At 50.4% G+C, this 23,485-nt stretch overlaps 1 protein-coding gene across 1 annotated transcript; it reads left to right on the top strand.

Annotated features, from left to right (window-relative positions):
• The first annotated feature begins 1,599 nt into the window (after positions 1-1,599).
• On the top strand, positions 1,600-21,025 carry ovol1a (ovo-like zinc finger 1a). Its single transcript, XM_036987211.1, has 5 exons — positions 1,600-2,131; positions 6,780-7,009; positions 7,158-7,316; positions 15,329-15,473; positions 18,611-21,025. The coding sequence occupies exons 1-5, from the start codon at positions 2,032-2,034 to the stop codon at positions 18,934-18,936; spliced, it is 960 nt and encodes a 319-aa protein (XP_036843106.1). The 5' UTR covers positions 1,600-2,031; the 3' UTR covers positions 18,937-21,025.
• Positions 21,026-23,485: the final 2,460 nt, after the last annotated feature.

The raw sequence follows: 23,485 nt of genomic DNA on the forward strand, positions 1-23,485 counted from the left end.
AAAGTAATACAATAAGAATAACGAGGTTATATACAGGGGGCACCGGTACAGAGTCAGTGTGGAGGTTATATACAGGGGGCACCGGTACAGAGTCAGTGTGGAGGTTATATACAGGGGGCACCGGTACAGAGTCAGTGTAGAGGTTATATACAGGGGGTACTGGTATCGAGTTAATGTGGAGGTTATATACAGGGGGCACCGGTACAGAGTCAATGTGGAGGTTATATACAGGGGGTACCGGTACAGAGTCAGTGTGGAGGTTATATACAGGGGGCACCGGTATCGAGTCAATGTGGAGGTTATATACAGGGGGAACCGGTACAGAGTCAGTGTGGAGGTTATATACAGGGGGCACCGGTACAGAGTCAATGTGGAGGTTATATACAGGGGGCACCGGTACAGAGTCAGTGTAGAGGTTATATACAGGGGGTACCGGTACAGAGTCAATGTGGAGGTTATATACAGGGGGTACCGGTACCGAGTCAGTGTGGAGGTTATATACAGGGGGCACCGGTACCGAGTCAATGTGGAGACTATATACAGGGGGCACCGGTACCGAGTCAATGTGGAGGTTATATACAGGGGGCACCGGTACAGAGTCAGTGTGGAGGTTATATACAGGGGGCACCGGTACCGAGTCAGTGTGGAGGTTATATACAGGGGGTACCGGTACCGATTCAGTGTGGAGGTTATATACAGGGGGCACCGGTACAGTGTCAGTGTGGAGGCTATATACAGGGGGCACCGGTACCGAGTCAGTGTGCAGGTGTACAGGCTAGTTGAGGTAATCTGTACCTGTAGGTGGGGGTGAAGTGACTATGCACACCTGTCTGGCCATTTGGCCTGAATGCCAAGCGTCACGTCTGGGGGAAACCTGGCACCATCCCTACAGTGAAGCATGGTGGTGACAGCATCATGCTGTGGGGATGTCTCTGAATGTCTTGGAGTGGCCCAGTCAGAGCCCGGACTCGAACCCAATCAAAAATAGCTGTGCAGCGATGCTACCCATCCAACCAGACAGAGCTTGAGAGGATCTGCAGAGAGGAATGGAAGAAACTCCCCAAAATACAGGTGTGCCAAGCCTGTAGCGTCATACCCAAGAACACTTGAGGCTGTAATCGCTGCCAAAGGTGCTTCAGCAAAGTACTGAGTAAAGGGTCTGAATACTTATGTGAAGAATAAGGCTGTAACTTAACAAAATGGGAAAAAAGTCAAGGGGTCTGAATACCTTCCGAATGCACTCCCCCACCCCTCACCAGAACAAACACACGGGAATAAAATAAATGTGAATAGCGCCTCCCATACCTGTTCCTCGTGCGCCACTGTGGCGAAGCTCTTCCCCCTTTCCCACTCATCAACTATGTATTTATCCTCTATACGTACTCCGCTGTCAATCTTTGCCATACACTAATATTACCCCTCCCCTTTCTAATATATTTTCTTACCCTTCTTCTCGTTCCCACCTCGAAGCGGAATGGAGAAAGCGAGAGGGAGTGTGTAAGAAAGAAGAAGAAACCGGTCGAACAGGTACTAGCCTGGCCCAGATCTAGTTTGTCACCGTTATTTCTGAGGCGCATGCGCGCTGCTACCTGTGCTTCCTGAATAAAGGAAAGAAAGGAATAGCCTACCTGTGTTGCCTCTGACAAACCTCTGAATTCACCGTGTTGTGTTGTGTGGCTGTGAATCGGAATACTTATCGGCGGTCTACCTGACAAACTCCGAGGATAGAACGTCGCCTGAAGGTACGGGCACACCTGAACAAGCGAACTCACCTGCAGAGACGCTACCGGGGCGGTTTTCGTGGAGTGTGGGCTTGGAGAACAACAACGGAGAAAAAGAGAAAGAAAACGGGATAGGTAGAAGACAAACTACAGAGCTACAAAGTTTGTTGTTAAGGTGGAGAAGGAGGGAGGGGAACAATCCCCACGGTTTATTTATTTTTTTCCAGCGGGAAGTTTTTTTTTTTTCTCACGAGTTTACATAAAGTATATTGATTAGACGAAGGCGACAGATTAACCGTAAAAACCGACCATGCCGCGAGCCTTCCTCGTTAAGAAGGCGAGATACTCTCCCGGTAAGCGGAACTGGAGCGAGCTGCCAGACCACGAGCGCGGGTACGTCTATATCCCAGGTGAGGGTTGTGTTCCGTTAATAAACCATTTTGTTTCGGTGGAACACGAGCAGCAGCACACAGCGGCACCGAATAACGGGAAATCAGTGTTCAATGACACGATTGATAAATTGTTAGGCTTTAACTATAACGGTTTAACATAAATCCAAAAGTGTATGTAGGCTACATTACAACAGTATCGGGGTGGAACGTTTTGGCATCATTTTTACACTGTCGTTGCAGGACATATTCCAGGATAGATCATAGGACTTCCAATACCATGTTGTGTGGGTTTTATTGAAGTGTTCTTGGTCTAGAGGTAAAGACACTGCATTGGAGCGGGCCAGGCCCAACTATAGTGCGTGTGGCATTGTTCCCCTGTGTGCCACAAAATAACCAGGACACCCGTTACAACTCCCACTGTCCGATCTCCAGACCCGAGTAGTTTCCTTGTAGGAGAGAGAGAGGGAGAGGGGGGGTTAAAACCGGTTGCAGCACTGCCCCAATCTACCTCACCCATACGGCCTGTCATATCTCTTGTAAACCAAGACCCACTTGTTTCACGAAGCGCCGCGGTATAGACTGCATTGTTTGGCCTTATAGGCAGTCTATACCGCGGCGCTTCATGAAAAAATAGCATATTGGTTTGCAATAGATTTTAGATGTAAACTCTACTGTGTAGAACAGCCTTTTCAACTGCTTGACATGCAGACTAATATATATGTATATAAATATATATATATATTTTGCCATAATCCACACAGTAGCCTAATACTTAACGTGACCGGTAACGTGACGTTTCTCCTCTTTCCCTTATTTTAACTAGACTAGATATGTCTCTCTTGCGTCACAGTACCGGTGGGCTTTTTGTTATTTGTTATGGACTGTGGTATCAGATAACCGATAGCGGGCAGGAAGCCTAGCGGTTAATGGCGTTGGTGCAGTAACTGGAAGTTTGCTGGTTCGAGACGACTGGATGAAAAGTCTATCGACGTTTTCCTTTGAGCAAGGCACCAAACACCAAATTGCTCCTGTAAGTCGGTCTGTATAAGAGCGCCTACTATATGACTAAAATGTCAATGTGAACACGTTCACCTAAGACCTCCTTCCCCCACCACAGCTAACTTTTAATAATTACCTTTTAGATCCTGTAAAAGTCTCTGGTACTGAAAACGATCGTTAGATTAGCACCCAACAGGAGATAGGTTTCACTTCCTGAACTAATACATTTTTTAAAAACATTAAAAACGCTTTAAGTAAGAAACAAACCAAACCTTTCAGTATGGTTATGGGGTAGGCTTTGTAAAGATCTATTTTTGTTGTTGTTGCTGATGTGTATTTATTTTATTGTTATCAACAAATTGTCTAAGTTTAATATGTTTTTAATGAAAACGATTGAAAACCAAGACTATTTCAAACTCCAAAGATGTGAACGTTTAGGTTATTTGCCTGAAGAGCAAAAATCACCAGCAGTCGTCATGGTGACGACGCTATCAGCAGCATCCCATAACCTAGTTATTACCCGGATGTGTGAAGTTACCTGCCCCTGTGTTTCACTCCAACTACGGCGGGGATCCTTGTCCCTAACTAACAATATTTCCATGGCGTTTATCACATTATGCGTTTAGCATTAGGTTAGTTTTACACATTTCTCACCATCATTCTGAGCAAGATAATTGGACATTGAAACGCATGTGATTAGTAGCTATTCTATTATTTTTGTAGCTTCAACTAATACATAAATAAATAAAATGGCACAGGAGATATTTTTTTCTATGTTGAGAAGAGAGGGGAAAAAACGCTGCTAACAGTACCTGTGCACATTTGGGAAGAAGCATTCTTCATTGAGTGCGCTGGACGCGCCCCCGCCGTCTGGGTAATGTTTAGGAGGATGGTAAATGCTGGGTGAAATAGCGGACTATAGGGCTAGTACCCTCGTCTCCCAACGCACAAGTCACACACCCTTAGCAAACACACCAAACCACTGTTCTTCTGTTGACTCTCTCTCCGTGGGAGGTTAAGATAGCACCTAGGCCGATTTGTTTGAATATCATCCCTTTACATTGTCTTTGACTTCATCCTCCTCTGTGTTTGACACTTTTCATTAAACCGTTAGTTCAGCCTGTACTCAGGGATAGACGTAACATAGTACACTTCAATTTGTTGGACACTCCAATTAGTATGATATTTTTTTTTATATGGCATGTATTAAATTGTCGATGTCTATCATCCATTTGATGTGCAATACGTACATTGTTACAAATTTGCAAAATGTATGATATGTTACAAATTTCAATTTGTTGTGGCTAGGTGGCTAACTTTGGCTAGGTGGCTAACTTTGGCTAGGTGGCTAACTTTGGCTAGGTGGCTAACTTTGACTAGGTTAGGAGTTATCGTTTGGGGTTAAGGTTAGGGGCTATGGGGTTAGGTTAGATTAAAGGGTTAGGGTTAGAGGAAGGGTTCGCTAACATGCTAAATAGTTGCAAACTAACTAAAAAGTTGTAAGTAGTAGAAAAGTTGTCCGCGATGAGATTTGAAAACACAGCCTTTGAGTTATACCAGCCTACTTTAGTTTTGCCTTTAAGTAACCTTTTTGTCTTCTGTAGCTATACCAGACATTAAATATTATACTCATTTGAGTGTCCAGGATTTACGTTGACTATATTAACGTCTCGTCCAGGGGTGTGCAACCCTGTTCCTGGAGGGTCGCAGGTACTGCAGGAGTTTGTTCCACACCTGACCAATTAAACTAATTGATTTGTTCAGTGACTGCCTAAATTCAACACACCGACGCCACTCCAGAAACAGGGATACCCACCCCTGGTCTAGTCTATGAGAACAGGCTGGTTCGTTTCAGACTGTTTGATAACATGAATTAGCTTTTAAAAGATGAGACTGAACCAAGGTTTCAAATATCCGTGTTATAATATCTGGTTATATGGATAGTCATTGTTTGCCTGGAGGTGCGCTTAACGCTGGAGTGAGGGAAGGGAGGGGTGAGCAAACAGCTCGTTAACAATTCACCAACGTGTGTGTGTGTTTTATATTGTTTGAAGTGAAATAAATATGACTTCAGTTGAGCAATTAAACTGATAAATTAAAACCAACTTCATTCTGTCCCAATATGACACTGGGAATAGGTGGAACCTGCTCCCTCAGATTAAACTGTTACATATATATATATATATATATATATATATTAATTACTAAACTACATTTTAAAGGCCATGTTTTATCATAATTATTTATAAAACAATATCTGTCAGCTGTATTTTGAGGAGGGAGCACACAGACTGTACCAGGCAGCAGTGGTGTTGTTCCACCTGGAGAAGTGGTGGTGTTGTTCCACCTGGAGAAGTGGTGGTGTTGTTCCACCTGGAGCAGTGGTGGTGTTGTTCCACCTGGAGAAGTGGTGGTGTTGTTCCACCTGGAGCAGTGGTGGTGTTGTTCCACCTGGAGAAGTGGTGGTGTTGTTCCACCTGGAGAAGTGGTGGTGTTGTTCCACCTGGAGAAGTGGTGGTGTTGTTCCACCTGGAGAAGTGGTGGTGTTGTTCCACCTGGAGAAGTGGTGGTGTTGTTCCACCTGGAGAAGTGGTGGTGTTGTTCCACCTGGAGCAGTGGTGGTGTTGTTCCACCTGGAGCAGTGGTGGTGTTGTTCCACCTGGAGAAGTGGTGGTGTTGTTCCACCTGGAGCAGTGGTGGTGTTGTTCCACCTGGAGAAGTGGTGGTGTTGTTCCACCTGGAGAAGTGGTGTTGTGTGTTCCACCTGGAGAAGTGGTGTTGTTCCACCTGGAGAAGTGGTGTTGTAACGTAACAAAATGTGGAACGAATGCTTGTATATTCAATTGACCACCAAGAAGCCATTTCAAGCTATAAATCAAGTTTGAATTGCTATCTTGTCTAACTATCTTAGCTGGCAAGCCTGTTGGCAAGGTTATTAGACTTTAGAAAAGCAGCCAACAACTACATGTACTGAATAAGACTCACATTCCTTTCAATCTTTTACCCAGATTTGAGCAGGGGTGCATATTTTACTTTCTTTAAAAAAAAAAAAGCCCCTCAGGGTTTTTGGTTGACACCCCTGATTATGAGACACACAAAACAACGTGACCTCACGCAATGCTTTGATTTACGAGTTATCCGATTGGCTCCTGTCCTGTTATAGAATCAACAGATTCAATTCTGTGATCAACTGACATTTATAGAACACACACACACACACATACGTCTCTACACTTACTGCCTGGAGGGGTGTCTGTACTGCCTGGAGGGGTGTCTGTACTGCCTGGAGGGGTGTCTGTACTGCCTGGAGGGGTGTCTGTACTGCCTGGAGGGGTGTCTGTACTGCCTGGAGGGGTGTCTGTACTGCCTGGAGGAGTGTGTCTGTACTGCCTGGAGGAGTGTGTCTGTACTGCCTGGAGAGGTGTGTCTGTACTGCCTGGAGAGGTGTGTCTGTACTGCCTGGAGGTGTGTCTGTGTGTTTGAGGAGCTTACAGCAGGAACCTGTGTCTCTGGACTGGCCGGTCAGACTGGTCCAACGGTAACTATAGTGTGTGTGAGGCACAAGACAATGCCTTTAACACACACGTGTGTGTGTGTGTGTGTGTGTGACCTTATTGTAGGTTATATATTCTGTATGTAATGTATCTTTTCTCCTCTCTTGTTCCAGTGTCTGCATTCCCCTTATTGGAGGAGACTGAAGCCAGCCCAGCAGAGACCGCTCTCTGCCTCTCCACGACGACACGCTACGAGTTCACCAAACGCACGGATTCCCTCCTGCGTGACGAGCACAGCGTGATGGCCCCGAGAGCGGAGCTGCCCTCGTGCACGTTGCTGGGTCGGGGGTTAGAGGTCAAGAGGAGGGCACAGAGCAGCACCTACGTCCGCTCCAAAATCAAGGTGAGTGACTGAGGCATCATGGGGAATGTAGTCTTTTTTGTTGTTGTTGTTGTTGTCATCGTGTTTGTTGTTCTGGGAATATAAAACCCCCAATCATCTCTTAACTTGTTTTTTCTCCTGTCTGTCTTTTCCTCTGTCTCTTCTATAGGTGACTACAGGTCAGCTACCCAGTGAGATTCCAATACCTCCCCAGCCTGCCGTCCCCGAAATCACCACCACACCTGTTGCCTTGACGACGTCCGCTACTGCACCGGTCTCCACAGTAACGAAGTCAGGGACAGGTGCTCAGGCGTCGTTCGTGTGCCAGGTATGTCAAATAACCTCCTCTCTCACCATCCCCCATCTCTCCCTCCATGTCTATCCCCCCTCTCTCCTCTCCCTCCATGTCTAATCCACCCCTCTCTCCTCTCCCTCCATGTCTAATCCACCCCTCTCTCCTCTCCCTCCATGTCTATCCCCCATCTCTCCTCTCCCTCCATGTCTAATCCACCCTCTCTCCTCTCCCTCCATGTCTAATCCACCCTCTCTCCTCTCCCTCCATGTCTAATCCACCCCTCTCTCCTCTCCCTCCATGTCTATCCCCCCTCTCTCCTCTCCCTCCATGTCTAATCCACCCTCTCTCCTCTCCCTCCATGTCTAATCCCCCATCTCTCCCTCCATGTCTAATCCACCCTCTCTCCTCTCCCTCCATGTCTAATCCACCCCTCTCTCCTCTCCCTCCATGTCTAATCCACCCTCTCTCCCTCCATGTCTAATCCACCCTCTCTCCTCTCCCTCCATGTCTAATCCACCCTCTCTCCTCTCCCTCCATGTCTAATCCACCCTCTCTCCTCTCCCTCCATGTCTAATCCACCCCTCTCTCCTCTCCCTCCATGTCTAATCCACCCTCTCTCCTCTCCCTCCATGTCTAATCCACCCTCTCTCCTCTCCCTCCATGTCTAATCCACCCTCTCTCCTCTCCCTCCATGTCTAATCCCCCCTCTCTCCTCTCCCTCCATGTCTAATCCACCCTCTCTCCTCTCCCTCCATGTCTAATCCACCCTCTCTCCTCTCCCTCCATGTCTAATCCACCCTCTCTCCTCTCCCTCCATGTCTAATCCACCCTCTCTCCTCTCCCTCCATGTCTAATCCACCCTCTCTCCTCTCCCTCCATGTCTAATCCATCCCCCATCTCTCCCTCCATGTCTAATCCATCCCCCATCTCTCCCTCCATGTCTAATCCACCCTCTCTCCTCTCCCTCCATGTCTAATCCACCCTCTCTCCTCTCCCTCCATGTCTAATCCCCCCTCTCTCCTCTCCCTCCATGTCTAATCCCCCCCTCTCTCCTCTCCCTCCATGTCTAATCCACCCTCTCTCCTCTCCCTCCATGTCTAATCCACCCTCTCTCCTCTCCCTCCATGTCTAATCCACCCTCTCTCCTCTCCCTCCATGTCTAATCCACCCTCTCTCCTCTCCCTCCATGTCTAATCCACCCTCTCTCCTCTCCCTCCATGTCTAATCCACCCTCTCTCCTCTCCCTCCATGTCTAATCCACCCTCTCTCCTCTCCCTCCATGTCTAATCCACCCTCTCTCCTCTCCCTCCATGTCTAATCCACCCTCTCTCCTCTCCCTCCATGTCTAATCCACCCTCTCTCCTCTCCCTCCATGTCTAATCCACCCTCTCTCCTCTCCCTCCATGTCTAATCCACCCTCTCTCCTCTCCCTCCATGTCTAATCCACCCTCTCTCCTCTCCCTCCATGTCTAATCCCCCCTCTCTCCTCTCCCTCCATGTCTAATCCACCCTCTCTCCGCTCCCTCCATGTCTAATCCCCCCTCTCTCCTCTCCCTCCATGTCTAATCCCCCCTCTCTCCTCTCCCTCCATGTCTAATCCCCCCTCTCCCTCCATGTCTAATCCCCCCTCTCTCCTCTCCCTCCATGTCTAACCCCCCCTCTCTCCTCTCCCTCCATGTCTAACCCCCCCCTCTCTCCTCTCCCTCCATGTCTAATCCACCCTCTCTCCTCTCCCTCCATGTCTAATCCACCCTCTCTCCTCTCCCTCCATGTCTAATCCACCCTCTCTCCTCTCCCTCCATGTCTAATCCACCCTCTCTCCTCTCCCTCCATGTCTAATCCACCCTCTCTCCTCTCCCTCCATGTCTAATCCACCCTCTCTCCTCTCCCTCCATGTCTAATCCACCCTCTCTCCTCTCCCTCCATGTCTAATCCCCCCTCTCTCCTCTCCCTCCATGTCTAATCCACCCTCTCTCCGCTCCCTCCATGTCTAATCCCCCCTCTCTCCTCTCCCTCCATGTCTAATCCCCCCTCTCTCCTCTCCCTCCATGTCTAATCCCCCCTCTCTCCTCTCCCTCCATGTCTAATCCCACCCTCTCTCCTCTCCCTCCATGTCTAACCCCCCCCTCTCTCCTCTCCCTCCATGTCTAACCCCCCCCTCTCTCCTCTCCCTCCATGTCTAATCCACCCTCTCTCCTCTCCCTCCATGTCTAATCCACCCTCTCTCCTCTCCCTCCATGTCTAATCCACCCTCTCTCCTCTCCCTCCATGTCTAATCCACCCTCTCTCCTCTCCCTCCATGTCTAATCCACCCTCTCTCCTCTCCCTCCATGTCTAATCCACCCTCTCTCCTCTCCCTCCATGTCTAATCCACCCTCTCTCCTCTCCCTCCATGTCTAATCCACCCTCTCTCCTCTCCCTCCATGTCTAATCCACCCTCTCTCCTCTCCCTCCATGTCTAATCCACCCTCTCTCCTCTCCCTCCATGTCTAATCCACCCTCTCTCCTCTCCCTCCATGTCCAATCCACCCTCTCTCCTCTCCCTCCATGTCTAATCCACCCTCTCTCCTCTCCCTCCATGTCTAATCCACCCTCTCTCCTCTCCCTCCATGTCTAATCCCCCATCTCTCCCTCCATGTCTAATCCACCCTCTCTCCTCTCCATCCATGTCTAATCCCCCATCTCTCCCTCCATGTCTAATCCACCCTCTCTCCTCTCCCTCCATGTCTAATCCACCCTCTCTCCTCTCCCTCCATGTCTAATCCCCCATCTCTCCCTCCATGTCTAATCCACCCTCTCTCCTCTCCCTCCATGTCTAATCCACCCCTCTCTCCTCTCCCTCCATGTCTAATCCACCCTCTCTCCTCTCCCTCCATGTCTAATCCACCCTCTCTCCTCTCCCTCCATGTCTAATCCCCCCTCTCTCCCTCCATGTCTAATCCCCCCTCTCTCCCTCCATGTCTAATCCCCCCTCTCTCCCTCCATGTCTAATCCACCCTCTCTCCTCTCCCTCCATGTCTAATCCACCCCTCTCTCCTCTCCCTCCGTCTAATCCACCCCTCTCTCCTCTCCCTCCATGTCTAATCCACCCTCTCTCCTCTCCCTCCATGTCTAATCCACCCTCTCTCCTCTCCCTCCATGTCTAATCCACCCTCTCTCCTCTCCCTCCATGTCTAATCCCCCCTCTCTCCCTCCTTGTCTAATCCACCCTCTCTCCTCTCCCTCCATGTCTATCCCCCATCTCTCCCTCCATGTCTAATCCACCCTCTCTCCTCTCCCTCCATGTCTAATCCCCCATCTCTCCCTCCATGTCTAATCCCCCATCTCTCCCTCCATGTCTAATCCCCCATCTCTCCCTCCATGTCTAATCCACCCTCTCTCCTCTCCCTCCATGTCTAATCCACCCTCTCTCCTCTCCCTCCATGTCTAATCCACCCCCTCTCCTCTCCCTCCATGTCTAATCCACCCTCTCTCCTCTCCCTCCATGTCTAATCCACCCTCTCTCCTCTCCCTCCATGTCTAATCCACCCTCTCTCCTCTCCCTCCATGTCTAATCCACCCTCTCTCCTCTCCCTCCATGTCTAATCCACCCTCTCTCCTCTCCCTCCATGTCTAATCCACCCTCTCTCCTCTCCCTCCATGTCTAATCCACCCCTCTCTCCTCTCCCTCCATGTCTAATCCACCCCTCTCTCCTCTCCCTCCATGTCTAATCCACCCTCTCTCCTCTCCCTCCATGTCTAATCCACCCTCTCTCCTCTCCCTCCATGTCTAATCCACCCTCTCTCCTCTCCCTCCATGTCTAATCCACCCTCTCTCCTCTCCCTCCATGTCTAATCCACCCTCTCTCCTCTCCCTCCATGTCTAATCCACCCTCTCTCCTCTCCCTCCATGTCTAATCCACCCTCTCTCGTCTCCCTCCATGTCTAATCCCACCCTCTCTCCTCTCCCTCCATGTCTAATCCCACCCTCTCTCCTCTCCCTCCATGTCTAATCCCACCCTCTCTCCTCTCCCTCCATGTCTAATCCCACCCTCTCTCCTCTCCCTCCATGTCTAATCCCACCCTCTCTCCTCTCCCTCCATGTCTAATCCCACCCTCTCTCCTCTCCCTCCATGTCTAATCCCCCCCTCTCTCCTCTCCCTCCATGTCTAATCCCCCCCTCTCTCCTCTCCCTCCATGTCTAATCCCCCCCTCTCTCCTCTCCCTCCATGTCTAATCCCCCCCCTCTCCTCTCCCTCCATGTCTATCCCCCATCTCTCCCTCCATGTCTAATCCACCCTCTCTCCTCTCCCTCCATGTCTAATCCCCCATCTCTCCCTCCATGTCTAATCCACCCTCTCTCCTCTCCCTCCATGTCTAATCCCCCATCTCTCCCTCTATGTCTAATCCACCCTCTCTCCTCTCCCTCCATGTCTAATCCACCCTCTCTCCTCTCCCTCCATGTCTAATCCACCCTCTCTCCTCTCCCTCCATGTCTAATCCACCCCCTCTCCTCTCCCTCCATGTCTAATCCACCCTCTCTCCTCTCCCTCCATGTCTAATCCACCCTCTCTCCTCTCCCTCCATGTCTAATCCACCCTCTCTCCTCTCCCTCCATGTCTAATCCACCCTCTCTCCTCTCCCTCCATGTCTAATCCACCCTCTCTCCTCTCCCTCCATGTCTAATCCACCCCTCTCTCCCTCCATGTCTAATCCACCCCTCTCTCCCTCCATGTCTAATCCACCCTCTCTCCTCTCCCTCCATGTCTAATCCACCCTCTCTCCTCTCCCTCCATGTCTAATCCACCCTCTCTCCTCTCCCTCCATGTCTAATCCACCCTCTCTCCTCTCCCTCCATGTCTAATCCACCCTCTCTCCTCTCCCTCCATGTCTAATCCACCCTCTCTCCTCTCCCTCCATGTCTAATCCACCCTCTCTCCTCTCCCTCCATGTCTAATCCACCCTCTCTCCTCTCCCTCCATGTCTAATCCACCCTCTCTCCTCTCCCTCCATGTCCAATCCACCCTCTCTCCTCTCCCTCCATGTCCAATCCACCCTCTCTCCTCTCCCTCAATGTCTAATCCACCCTCTCTCCTCTCCCTCCATGTCTAATCCACCCTCTCTCCTCTCCCTCCATGTCTAATCCCCCCTCTCTCCCTCCATGTCTAATCCACCCTCTCTCCTCTCCCTCCATGTCTATCCCCCATCTCTCCCTCCATGTCTAATCCACCCTCTCTCCTCTCCCTCCATGTCTAATCCCCCATCTCTCCTCTCCCTCCATGTCTAATCCCCCATCTCTCCCTCTATGTCTAATCCACCCTCTCTCCTCTCCCTCCATGTCTAATCCACCCTCTCTCCTCTCCCTCCATGTCTAATCCACCCTCTCTCCTCTCCCTCCATGTCTAATCCACCCTCTCTCCTCTCCCTCCATGTCTAATCCACCCCCTCTCCTCTCCCTCCATGTCTAATCCACCCCCTCTCCTCTCCCTCCATGTCTAATCCACCCTCTCTCCTCTCCCTCCATGTCTAATCCACCCTCTCTCCTCTCCCTCCATGTCTAATCCACCCTCTCTCCTCTCCCTCCATGTCTAATCCACCCTCTCTCCTCTCCCTCCATGTCTAATCCACCCTCTCTCCTCTCCCTCCATGTCTAATCCACCCCTCTCTCCCTCCATGTCTAATCCACCCCTCTCTCCCTCCATGTCTAATCCACCCTCTCTCCTCTCCCTCCATGTCTAATCCACCCTCTCTCCTCTCCCTCCATGTCTAATCCACCCTCTCTCCTCTCCCTCCATGTCTAATCCACCCTCTCTCCTCTCCCTCCATGTCTAATCCACCCTCTCTCCTCTCCCTCCATGTCTAATCCACCCTCTCTCCTCTCCCTCCATGTCTAATCCACCCTCTCTCCTCTCCCTCCATGTCTAATCCACCCTCTCTCCTCTCCCTCCATGTCTAATCCACCCTCTCTCCTCTCCCTCCATGTCTAATCCACCCTCTCTCCTCTCCCTCCATGTCTAATCCACCCCTCTCTCCCTCCATGTCTAATCCACCCCTCTCTCCCTCCATGTCTAATCCACCCCTCTCTCCCTCCATGTCTAATCCACCCTCTCTCCTCTCCCTCCATGTCTAATCCACCCTCTCTCCTCTCCCTCCATGTCTAATCCACCCTCTCTCCTCTCCCTCCATGTCTAATCCACCCTCTCTCCTCTCCCTCCATGTCTAATCCACCCTCTCTCCTCTCCCTCCATGTCTAATCCACCCTCTCTCCTCTCCCTCCATGTCTAATCCACCCTCTCTCCTCTCCCTCCATGTCTAATCCACCTTCTCTCCTCTCCCTCCATGTCCAATCCACCCTCTCTCCTCTCCCTCCATGTCCAATCCACCCTCTCTCCTCTCCCTCCATGTCTAATCCACCCTCTCTCCTCTCCCTCCATGTCTAATCCACCCTCTCTCCTCTCCCTCCATGTCTAATCCCCCATCTCTCCCTCCATGTCTAATCCACCCTCTCTCCTCTCCCTCCATGTCTAATCCCCCCCTCTCTCCTCTCCCTCCATGTCTAATCCCCCCCTCTCTCCTCTCCCTCCATGTCTAATCCCCCCCTCTCTCCTCTCCCTCCATGTCTAATCCCCCCCTCTCTCCTCTCCCTCCATGTCTAATCCCCCCCTCTCTCCTCTCCCTCCATGTCTAATCCCCCACTCTCTACTCTCCCTCCATGTCTAATCCACCCTCTCTACTCTCCCTCCATGTCTAATCCACCCTCTCTCCTCTCCCTCCATGTCTAATCCACCCTCTCTCCTCTCCCTCCATGTCTAATCCACCCTCTCTCCTCTCCCTCCATGTCTAATCCACCCTCTCTCCTCTCCCTCCATGTCTAATCCACCCTCTCTCCTCTCCCTCCATGTCTAATCCACCCTCTCTCCTCTCCCTCCATGTCTAATCCACCCTCTCTCCTCTCCCTCCATGTCTAATCCACCCTCTCTCCTCTCCCTCCATGTCTAATCCACCCTCTCTCCTCTCCCTCCATGTCTAATCCACCCTCTCTCCTCTCCCTCCATGTCTAATCCCCCCCTCTCCTCTCCCTCTGTCTAATCCCCCCCCTCTCCCTCCATGTCTAATCCCCCATCTCTCCCTCCATGTCTAATCCACCCTCTCTCCTCTCCCTCCATGTCTAATCCCCCCCTCTCCCTCCATGTCTAATCCCCCCCTCTCCCTCCATGTCTAATCCCCCCCTCTCCCTCCATGTCTAATCCCCCCCTCTCCCTCCATGTCTAATCCCCCCCTCTCCCTCCATGTCTAATCCCCCCCTCTCCCTCCATGTCTAATCCCCCCCTCTCCTCTCCCTCTGTCTAATCCCCCCCCTCTCCCTCCATGTCTAATCCCCCATCTCTCCCTCCATGTCTAATCCACCCTCTCTCCTCTCCCTCCATGTCTAATCCACCCTCTCTCCTCTCCCTCCATGTCTAATCCCCCCCTCTCCTCTCAGTCTGTCTAATCCCCCCCTCTCCCTCCATGTCTAATCCACCCTCTCTCCTCTCCCTCCATGTCTAATCCCCCCCTCTCTCCTCTCCCTCCATGTCTAATCCCCCCCCTCTCCTCTCAGTCTGTCTAATCCCCCCCTCTCCCTCCATGTCTAATCCACCCTCTCTCCTCTCCCTCCATGTCTAATCCCCCCCTCTCTCCTCTCCTCTCAGTCTGTCTAATCCCCCCCTCTCCTCTCAGTCTGTCTAATCCCCCCCTCTCCCTCCATGTCTAATCCCCCCCCTCTCCTCTCCCTCTGTCTAATCCCCCCCCTCTCCCCTCCCTCTGTTTATATATTTATGTTATGTCCTTTAACCGTCTCTCTCTCTCCTGTTCCTGTGTAACCCGTCTCTCTCTCTCTCCTGTTCCTGTGTAACCCGTCTCTCTCTCTCTCCTGTTCCTGTGTAACCCGTCTCTCTCTCTCTCCTGTTCCTGTGTGACCCGTCTCTCTCTCTCTCTCCTGTTCCTGTGTAACCCGTCTCTCTCTCTCTCCTGTTCCTGTGTGACCCGTCTCTCTCTCTCTCTCCTGTTCCTGTGTAACCGATCAGGTGTGTCAGAAGGTGTTCCAGTACCAGAGGATGTTGAACCGACACCTGAAGTGTCACAGTGATACTAAGAGACACCTGTGTAACCACTGTGGTAAAGGATTCAACGACACCTTCGACCTGAAGAGACACGTCAGAACACACACAGGTAGGACACACACACACACACACACACACATCCACACACACAGGTAGGACACACACACACACACACACACACAGGTAGGACACACACACACACACACAAACACACAGGTAGGACACGCACAGGAAGAACACACACACACACAGGTGGGACACACATATACACACACACAGGTAGGACACGCACAGGAAGAACACACACACACACACACACAGGTAGGACACACACACACACACACAGGTAGGACACACACATGTAGGACACACACAGGTAGGACACACACACACACAGGTAGGACACGCACACACACAGGTAGGACACACACACACAGGTAGGACACGCACAGGAAGAACGCACACACACACACAGGTAGGACACACACACACACACACAGGTAGGACACGCACAGGAAGAACACACACACACACACACACAGGTAGGACACACATATACACAAACACAGGTAGGACACATATACACACACACAGGTAGGACACACATACACACACACAGGTAGGACACACATACACACACACAGGTAGGACACACATACACTCACAGGAAGAACACACACATACACGCACAGGAAGAACACACGCACACACATGTAGGACACACACACACACACACAAGCACGCACACACACACACACACACACGGGTAAGACACACACAGGCACACGGACAGAGAGATGTACAGAAAAACAGACTCGCAGGTACACCACACGAACCATTAACCAGCCCACCCCTCACTAAACCCCTCAGCCCACCCCTCACTAAACCCCTCAGCCCACCCCTCACTAAACCCCTCAGCCCACCCCTCACTAAACCCCTCAGCCCACCCCTCACTAAACCCCTCAGCCCACCCCTCACTAAACCCCTCAGCCCACCCCTCACTAAACCCCTCAGCCCACCCCTCACTAAACCCCTCAGCCCACCCCTCACTAAACCCCTCAGCCCACCCCTCACTAAACCCCTCAGCCCACCCCTCACTAAACCCCTCAGTCCACCCCTCACTAAACCCCTCAGTCCACCCCTCACTAAACCCCTCAGCCCACCCCTCACTAAACCCCTCAGCCCACCCCTCACTATACCCCTCAGCCCACCCCCTCACTATACCCCTCAGCCCACCCCCTCACTATAACCCTCAGCCCACCCTTCACTAAACCCGCCAACCCACCCTCACTATACCCCTCAGCCCACCCCTCAGCCCACCCCTCAGCCAACCCCTCACTATACCCCTCAGCCCACCCCTCACTAGACCCCTCAGCCCACCCCTTCACTAAACCCCTAACTGCACCCCTCACTAAACCCCACCCACCCCTCACTAAACCCCACCCACCCCTAACTCCACCCCTCACTAAACCCCACCCACCCATCACTAAACTCCCACCCATCCCTAACTCCACCCAGTGCTTCTCCATCTCCTCTCATTCCTCTCCCTCCATCCCTCCATCTCTAATCCCTCTCTCCTCCATCTCTAATCCAGTCCTTCTCTCCCTCCATCTCTAATCCCTCTCTCCCTCCATCTCTAATCCAGTCCCTCTCTCCCTCCATCTCTAGTCCCTCTCTCCCTCCATCTCTAATCCAGTCCCTCTCTCCCTCCATCTCTAATCCAGTCCTTCTCTCCCTCCATCTCTAATCCAGTCCTTCTCTCCCTCCATCTCTAATCCAGTCCCTCTCTCCCTCCATCTCTAATCCAGTCCCACTCTCCCTCCATCTCTAATCCAGTCCCACTCTCCCTCCATCTCTAATCCAGTCCCTCTCTCCCTCCATCTCTAATCCAGTCCCTCTCTCCCTCCATCTCTAATCCCTCTCTCCCTCCATCTCTAATCCCTCTCTCCCTCCATCTCTAATCCCTCTCTCCCTCCATCTCTAATCCCTCTCTCCCTCCATCTCTAATCCTTCTCTCCCTCCATCTCTAATCCTTCTCTCCCTCCATCTCTAATCCAGTCCCTCTCTCCCTCCATCTCTAATCCAGTCCCACTCTCCCTCCATCTCTAATCCAGTCCCACTCTCCCTCCATCTCTAATCCAGTCCCTCTCTCCCTCCATCTCTAATCCAGTCCCACTCTCCCTCCATCTCTAATCCAGTCCCTCTCTCCCTCCATCTCTAATCCTTCTCTCCCTCCATCTCTAATCCAGTCCTTCTCTCCGTCCATCTCTAATCCAGTCCCTCCCTCCCTCCATCTCTATTCCTTCTCTCCCTCCATCTCTAATCCTTCTCTCCCTCCATCTCTAATCCTTCTCTCCCTCCATCTCTAATCCTTCTCTCCCTCCATCTCTAATCCTTCTCTCCCTCCATCTCTAATCCTTCTCTCCCTCCATCTCTAATCCTTCTCTCCCTCCATCTCTAATCCAGTCCCTCTCTCCCTCCATCTCTAATCCAGTCCCTCTCTCCCTCCATCTCTAATCCTTCTCTCCCTCTCTCCCTCCATCTCTAATCCTTCTCTCCCTCCATCTCTAATCCTTCTCTCCCTCCATCTCTAATCCAGTCCCTCCCTCCATCTCTCCCTCCATCTCTAATCCTTCTCTCCCTCCATCTCTAATCCAGTCCCTCTCTCCCTCCATCTCTAATCCAGTCCCTCTCTCCCTCCATCTCTAATCCTTCTCTCCCTACATCTCTAATCCAGTCCTTCTCTCCCTCCATCTCTAATCCAGTCCCTCCCTCCCTCCATCTCTAATCCTTCTCTCCCTCCATCTCTAATCCTTCTCTCCCTCCATCTCTAATCCAGTCCCTCTCTCCCTCCATCTCTAATCCTTCTCTCCCTCCATCTCTAATCCTTCTCTCCCTCCATCTCTAATCCTTCTCTCCCTCCATCTCTAATCCTTCTCTCCCTCCATCTCTAATCCTTCTCTCCCTCCATCTCTAATCCTTCTCTCCCTCCATCTCTAATCCAGTCCCTTTCTCCCTCCATCTCTAATCCAGTCCCTCTCTCCCTCCATCTCTAATCCAGTCCCTCTCTCCCTCCATCTCTAATCCAGTCCTTCTCTCCCTCCATCTCTAATCCAGTCCCTCTCTCCCTCCATCTCTAATCCAGTCCCTCTCTCCCTCCATCTCTAATCCAGTCCCTCTCTCCCTCCATCTCTAATCCAGTCCTTCTCTCCCTCCATCTCTAATCCAGTCCCTCTCTCCCTCTAGGAGTGCGTCCCTACAAGTGCTCTCTGTGTGACAAGGCCTTCACCCAGCGTTGCTCTCTAGAGTCTCACATGAAGAAGATCCACGGTGTGACCCTGCAGTACGCCTATAAGGAGAGACGCAACAAACTCTACGTCTGTGAGGAGTGTGGCCACACCGCCTCTTCCCAGGATGTACTGCTCAAACACTACCACGCCCTCCACCCCAACTCCGCCTTCCTGAGGGCGAAGGGGGGGAGAGGGGGTGAGGGGGGTGAGGAGTCAATGCCTGGGTCGCCGCTTTCGAACAGTCAATATAGTGATGATACTACAGGATCAGGGGGGCAGTAGAGGGAGGGAGGGAGGGGGCAGTAGAGGGAGAGAGGGAGGGATGAGGAGAGGGAGTTGCGTTTTTGACAAAACCATCTACAGGGTCGTATTCATTAGGGCATGTAAAGTAATGTGTTCATGACAATTTAACGTTTCCTATTGGACAGATGCAAGGTCGTCTCTGCCTGTTTCAGGCCATTTACTTCGGTTTGGTGCCTAATGAAAACGACCCAGGTAGATGTAAATGAAATCTAACGTAGTGGCAACGTGTGAGATTAGGATTGAGATTATGTCTAGTTTGAGATTGTTATGGTTCTTATCAAGAAAAACATATATATATATATATATATATTATGCAGTAAAGGGTTTAATATATTTATTTTGTTATAAATTGAATATGTGTATGTTATGAATTTGATTGATAAAAAGAGACAATGTTTGTTTTTGGGTTTACACTTCTGAAAAGGGAAAACGGTATGCTGTAAGAAATCTTTTGCACAACTACATTACCCTATACTACTGTAGGGTGCTGTAACTACATTACCCTATACTACAGTAAGGTGCTGTAACTACATTACCATATACTACAGTGAGGTTCTGTAACTACATTACCCTATACTACAGTAAGGTGCTGTAACTACATTACCCTATACTACAGTAAGGTGCTGTAACTACATTACCATATACTACAGTAAGGTTCTGTAACTACATTACCCTATACTACTGTAGGGTGCTGTAACTACATTACCCTATACTACTGTAGGGTGCTGTAACTACATTACCCTATACTACAGTAAGGTGCTGTAACTGCATTACCATATACTACTGTAGGGTGCTGTAACTACATTACCCTATACTACTGTAGGGTGCTGTAACTACATTACCCTATACTACAGTAAGGTGCTGTAACTACATTACCCTATACCACTGTACGGTGTTGACACTGCATTATCCCATACTACAGCAAGGTGCTGTAACTACATTACCCTATACTACAGTAAGGTGTTGTAACTACACTACCCTATACTACAGTAAGGTGATGTAACTACATTACCCTATACACTGTGAAGTGGTGTAGCTACATTACCCTATACTACTGTAAAGTGGTGTAACTACATTACCCTATACTACTGTAAAGTGGTGTAACCACATTACCCTATACTACTGTAAGGTGCTGTAACTACATTACCCTATACTACTGTGAGGGGATGTAACTGCATTACCCTATGCTACTGTAAAGTGGTGTAACTACATTACCCTATACTACAGTAAGGTGCTGTAACTACATTACCGTATACTACAGTAAGGTGATGTAACTACATTACCCTATACTACAGTAAGGTGATGTAACTACATTACCCTATACAACTGTAAGGTGCTGTGACTACATTACCCTACATCACTGCATGGTGTTGTAACTACATTACCCTATACTGCAGTAAGGTGTTGTAACTGCATTACCCTATACTACTGTAAGGTGATGTAACTGCATTACCCTATACTACTGTAAGGTGCTGTGACTACATTACCCTATACCACTGTAAGGTGCTGTCACTACATTACCCTATACTACTACTGCAAAGGTTGGGGGCAATTCCAGTCAATTCAGGAAGTTTTCCAATGCTTTTCAATGAGCAACATTTGGAATCGGAATTTGGGTTGCCTTTGAATAAATAATAGCAATAATAATTTATTCATCTTGTATAGCACTTTTCATGACAGAAAATAATCTCAAAACACATAAAAAGGAAAATAAACAAACAGCAAATTTTAAAATAGAGATGGTGGAGAGACTGAATGTCTCTGTTTGACTTGGGATGGAAGGCTGGGAGTTGAGGCCGTTTGGATTGGAAAGGCAGTGTCGCTCCAGAGGATGGGACCTCGACGATACAGAGAGAGGAGGGGACCTCGACGATACAGAGAGAGGAGGGGACCTCGACGATACAGAGAGAGGAGGGGACCTCGACGATACAGAGAGAGGAGGGGACCTCGACGATACAGAGAGAGGAGGGGACCTCGACGATACAGAGACAGGAGGGGACCTCGACGATACAGAGACAGGAGGGGACCTCGACGATACAGAGACAGGAGGGGACCTCGACGATACAGAGACAGGAGGGGACCTCGACGATACAGAGACAGGAGGGGACCTCGACGATACAGAGAGAGGAGGGGACCTCGACGATACAGAGAGAGGAGGGGACCTCGACGATACAGAGAGAGGAGGGGACCTCGACGATACAGAGACAGGAGGGGACCTCGACGATACAGAGACAGGAGGGGACCTCGACGATACAGAGACAGGAGGGGACCTCGACGATACAGAGACAGGAGGGGACCTCGACGATACAGAGAGAGGAGGGGACCTCGACGATACAGAGAGAGGAGGGGACCTCGACGATACAGAGAGAAACAAAGACAGTCTGACAAACAGACCCAGAGCTCTTTATCAGTGCACCGCACCTGCTTCTCCAACGCTCCTCCTCCACAGGACCCGCTCCTCCTCCACAGGACCCGCTCCTCCACCACAGGACCCGCTCCTCCACCACAGGACCCGCTCCTCACCACAGGACCCGCTCCTCCTCCACAGGACCCGCTCCTCCACCACAGGACCCGCTCCTCCTCCACAGGACCCGCTCCTCCACCACAGGACCCGCTCCTCTGTAGGTACTGGTCCTCTGTAGGTACTGGACTTCTGGACCTCTGTAGGTACTGGTCCTCTGTAGGTACTGGACCTCTGGTCCTCTGTAGATACTGGACCTCTGTAGGTACTGGACCTCCATTGCCGAACATGTAGCACCCACCTGGGTGATGCCACAGCTTCTGAAAGGTGCAATTTGAATTGACTGGAATTTAAATGGAATTGATCCCAACCCTGTGTCCTATAACAGTAACTACTGTTTAAAGACCGAGACTGCGAGACAAAGTGCCAGTCGTGTTTACATTCATATCCAGTAGGACTCTGAAGCGATATAACTTCTGATGGAAGAGATTACTGCTAGCATACTGGAAAAGCACAGTTCGTTTATTCTATCCTGGTCTCAGATCTGTTTCGTGCTGTGTAGCCAACTCCTGTTGCATCTGACAAGACAACACAAACAGATCTAGAACCAGGCTAAGATTTGTTGTAGGTGTAGTATAGGATTTAGACTGATTCTTGGGTTACAAAGAACTCCACTATAAAACACTGTTGTTTTTTCTGTAAGTAGCGTTTGTTGTAGGTTTTCATATTCATATGTTTGATGTGCGGTTTTCTGTTTGTTGTATGTGGCATTGTTATTAGAGATTGGGAATCTGCATTTAGTTTGTGTGTGTGTTTCTACTGTCTAAGTGCCTGACTACTCATAAATTAAAGAGAACCAAAATGGCGATCTGCTTTCTGCATTGCTGAGATCACAATGATCGTTAGAGAGAGAGGGATAGGGATGTTTTCTATTGATGACAGGCATTTGAATGACGACTGTACTGTAGGTATGGTCAGGTCCGTCATTATTACCCCCCCCCCCCCCCCCCCCCCTTGATACAGATTAGCAAAATAATTCTGTACAAAATACTAATTCTGAGCGATATTGCCTGCTCAACAAAATGGAGAAATGGTATATTTTTTTATATCAATACAATTGCTCAGCGAAAGAGAACTATATTTTCATGTCATCTGGCCTGGTGTTTCCACCGCCTGGTGTTTCCACCGCCTGCCTAGTGTTTCCACCGCCTGCCTGGTGTTTCCACCGCCTGCCTGGTGTTTCCACCGCCTGGTGTTTCCACCGCCTGGTGTTTCCACCGCCTGGTGTTTCCACCGCCTGCCTAGTGTTTCCACCGCCTGCCTGGTGTTTCCACCGCCTGCCTGGTGTTTCCACCGCCTGCCTGGTGTTTCCACCGCCTGCCTGGTGTTTCCACCGCCTGCCTGGTGTTTCCACCGCCTGCCTGGTGTTTCCACCGCCTGCCTGGTGTTTCCACCGCCTGCCTGGTGTTTCCACCGCCTGCCTGGTGTTTCCACCGCCTGGTGTTTGCTAAACGGCATTGGAACCGGTGCTTTGGTCAGATGACCTGTAAATAGAGCTCCTCAACGCACAACAGTGGTGGGTTTGCCGTTGAAGAACAGAAGAAAATGCAGGAACGAACCTCCGTACCTACTGTAAAACATGGTGGTGGATGTTTTGATGTTATGGGGCTGTTTTGTTTCCACTGATCATGGGACACTTGTTTAAGGTCAACGGGCATCAGGAACTTTATCCAGTACCAGGACATTATTTTTCTGTGTGTGTGTGCCAAAAACCTGATTTCTTCTGCCAAGGAGGCTGACACAAATGGATCTTCCATCAAGATGATAATGAACCCCAGGACGAATCGAACATTTACCCACACATCTAAATGCTGCAATAGTCACCTCAGTCCCCGGGGCTTTTGATTCTGTGTGGAGGAATGGATTAAGATCCCTCCCAACGTGTTCTCCAGTCACATAAAACATTTTAGAAATGGGCTCAGTGGTGTTATCCTCGCAGGGTGCTGGAGCATTGACAACAGGTGTGCCAAGAACCCCAATCTTTTTTTAGGGGGGGGGGGGGGGGCG

The sequence above is a fragment of the Oncorhynchus mykiss genome, chromosome 9 (assembly GCF_013265735.2).
Source record: "Oncorhynchus mykiss isolate Arlee chromosome 9, USDA_OmykA_1.1, whole genome shotgun sequence".
Classification (NCBI taxonomy): Eukaryota; Metazoa; Chordata; class Actinopteri; order Salmoniformes; family Salmonidae; genus Oncorhynchus; species Oncorhynchus mykiss.

What these genes read in the sequence shown, in the direction of transcription:
- ovol1a (XM_036987211.1), top strand. Translation starts at nt 2,032, where the DNA reads ATGCCGCGAGCCTTCCTCGTTAAGAAGGCGAGATACTCTCCCGGTAAG. An exon ending in CGGGTACGTCTATATCCCAG is followed by an intron (nt 2,132 to 6,779) that starts GTGAGGGTTGTG and finishes CTCTTGTTCCAG; the next exon opens with TGTCTGCATTCCCCTTATTG. An exon ending in AGGCGTCGTTCGTGTGCCAG is followed by an intron (nt 7,317 to 15,328) that starts GTATGTCAAATA and finishes GTAACCGATCAG; the next exon opens with GTGTGTCAGAAGGTGTTCCA.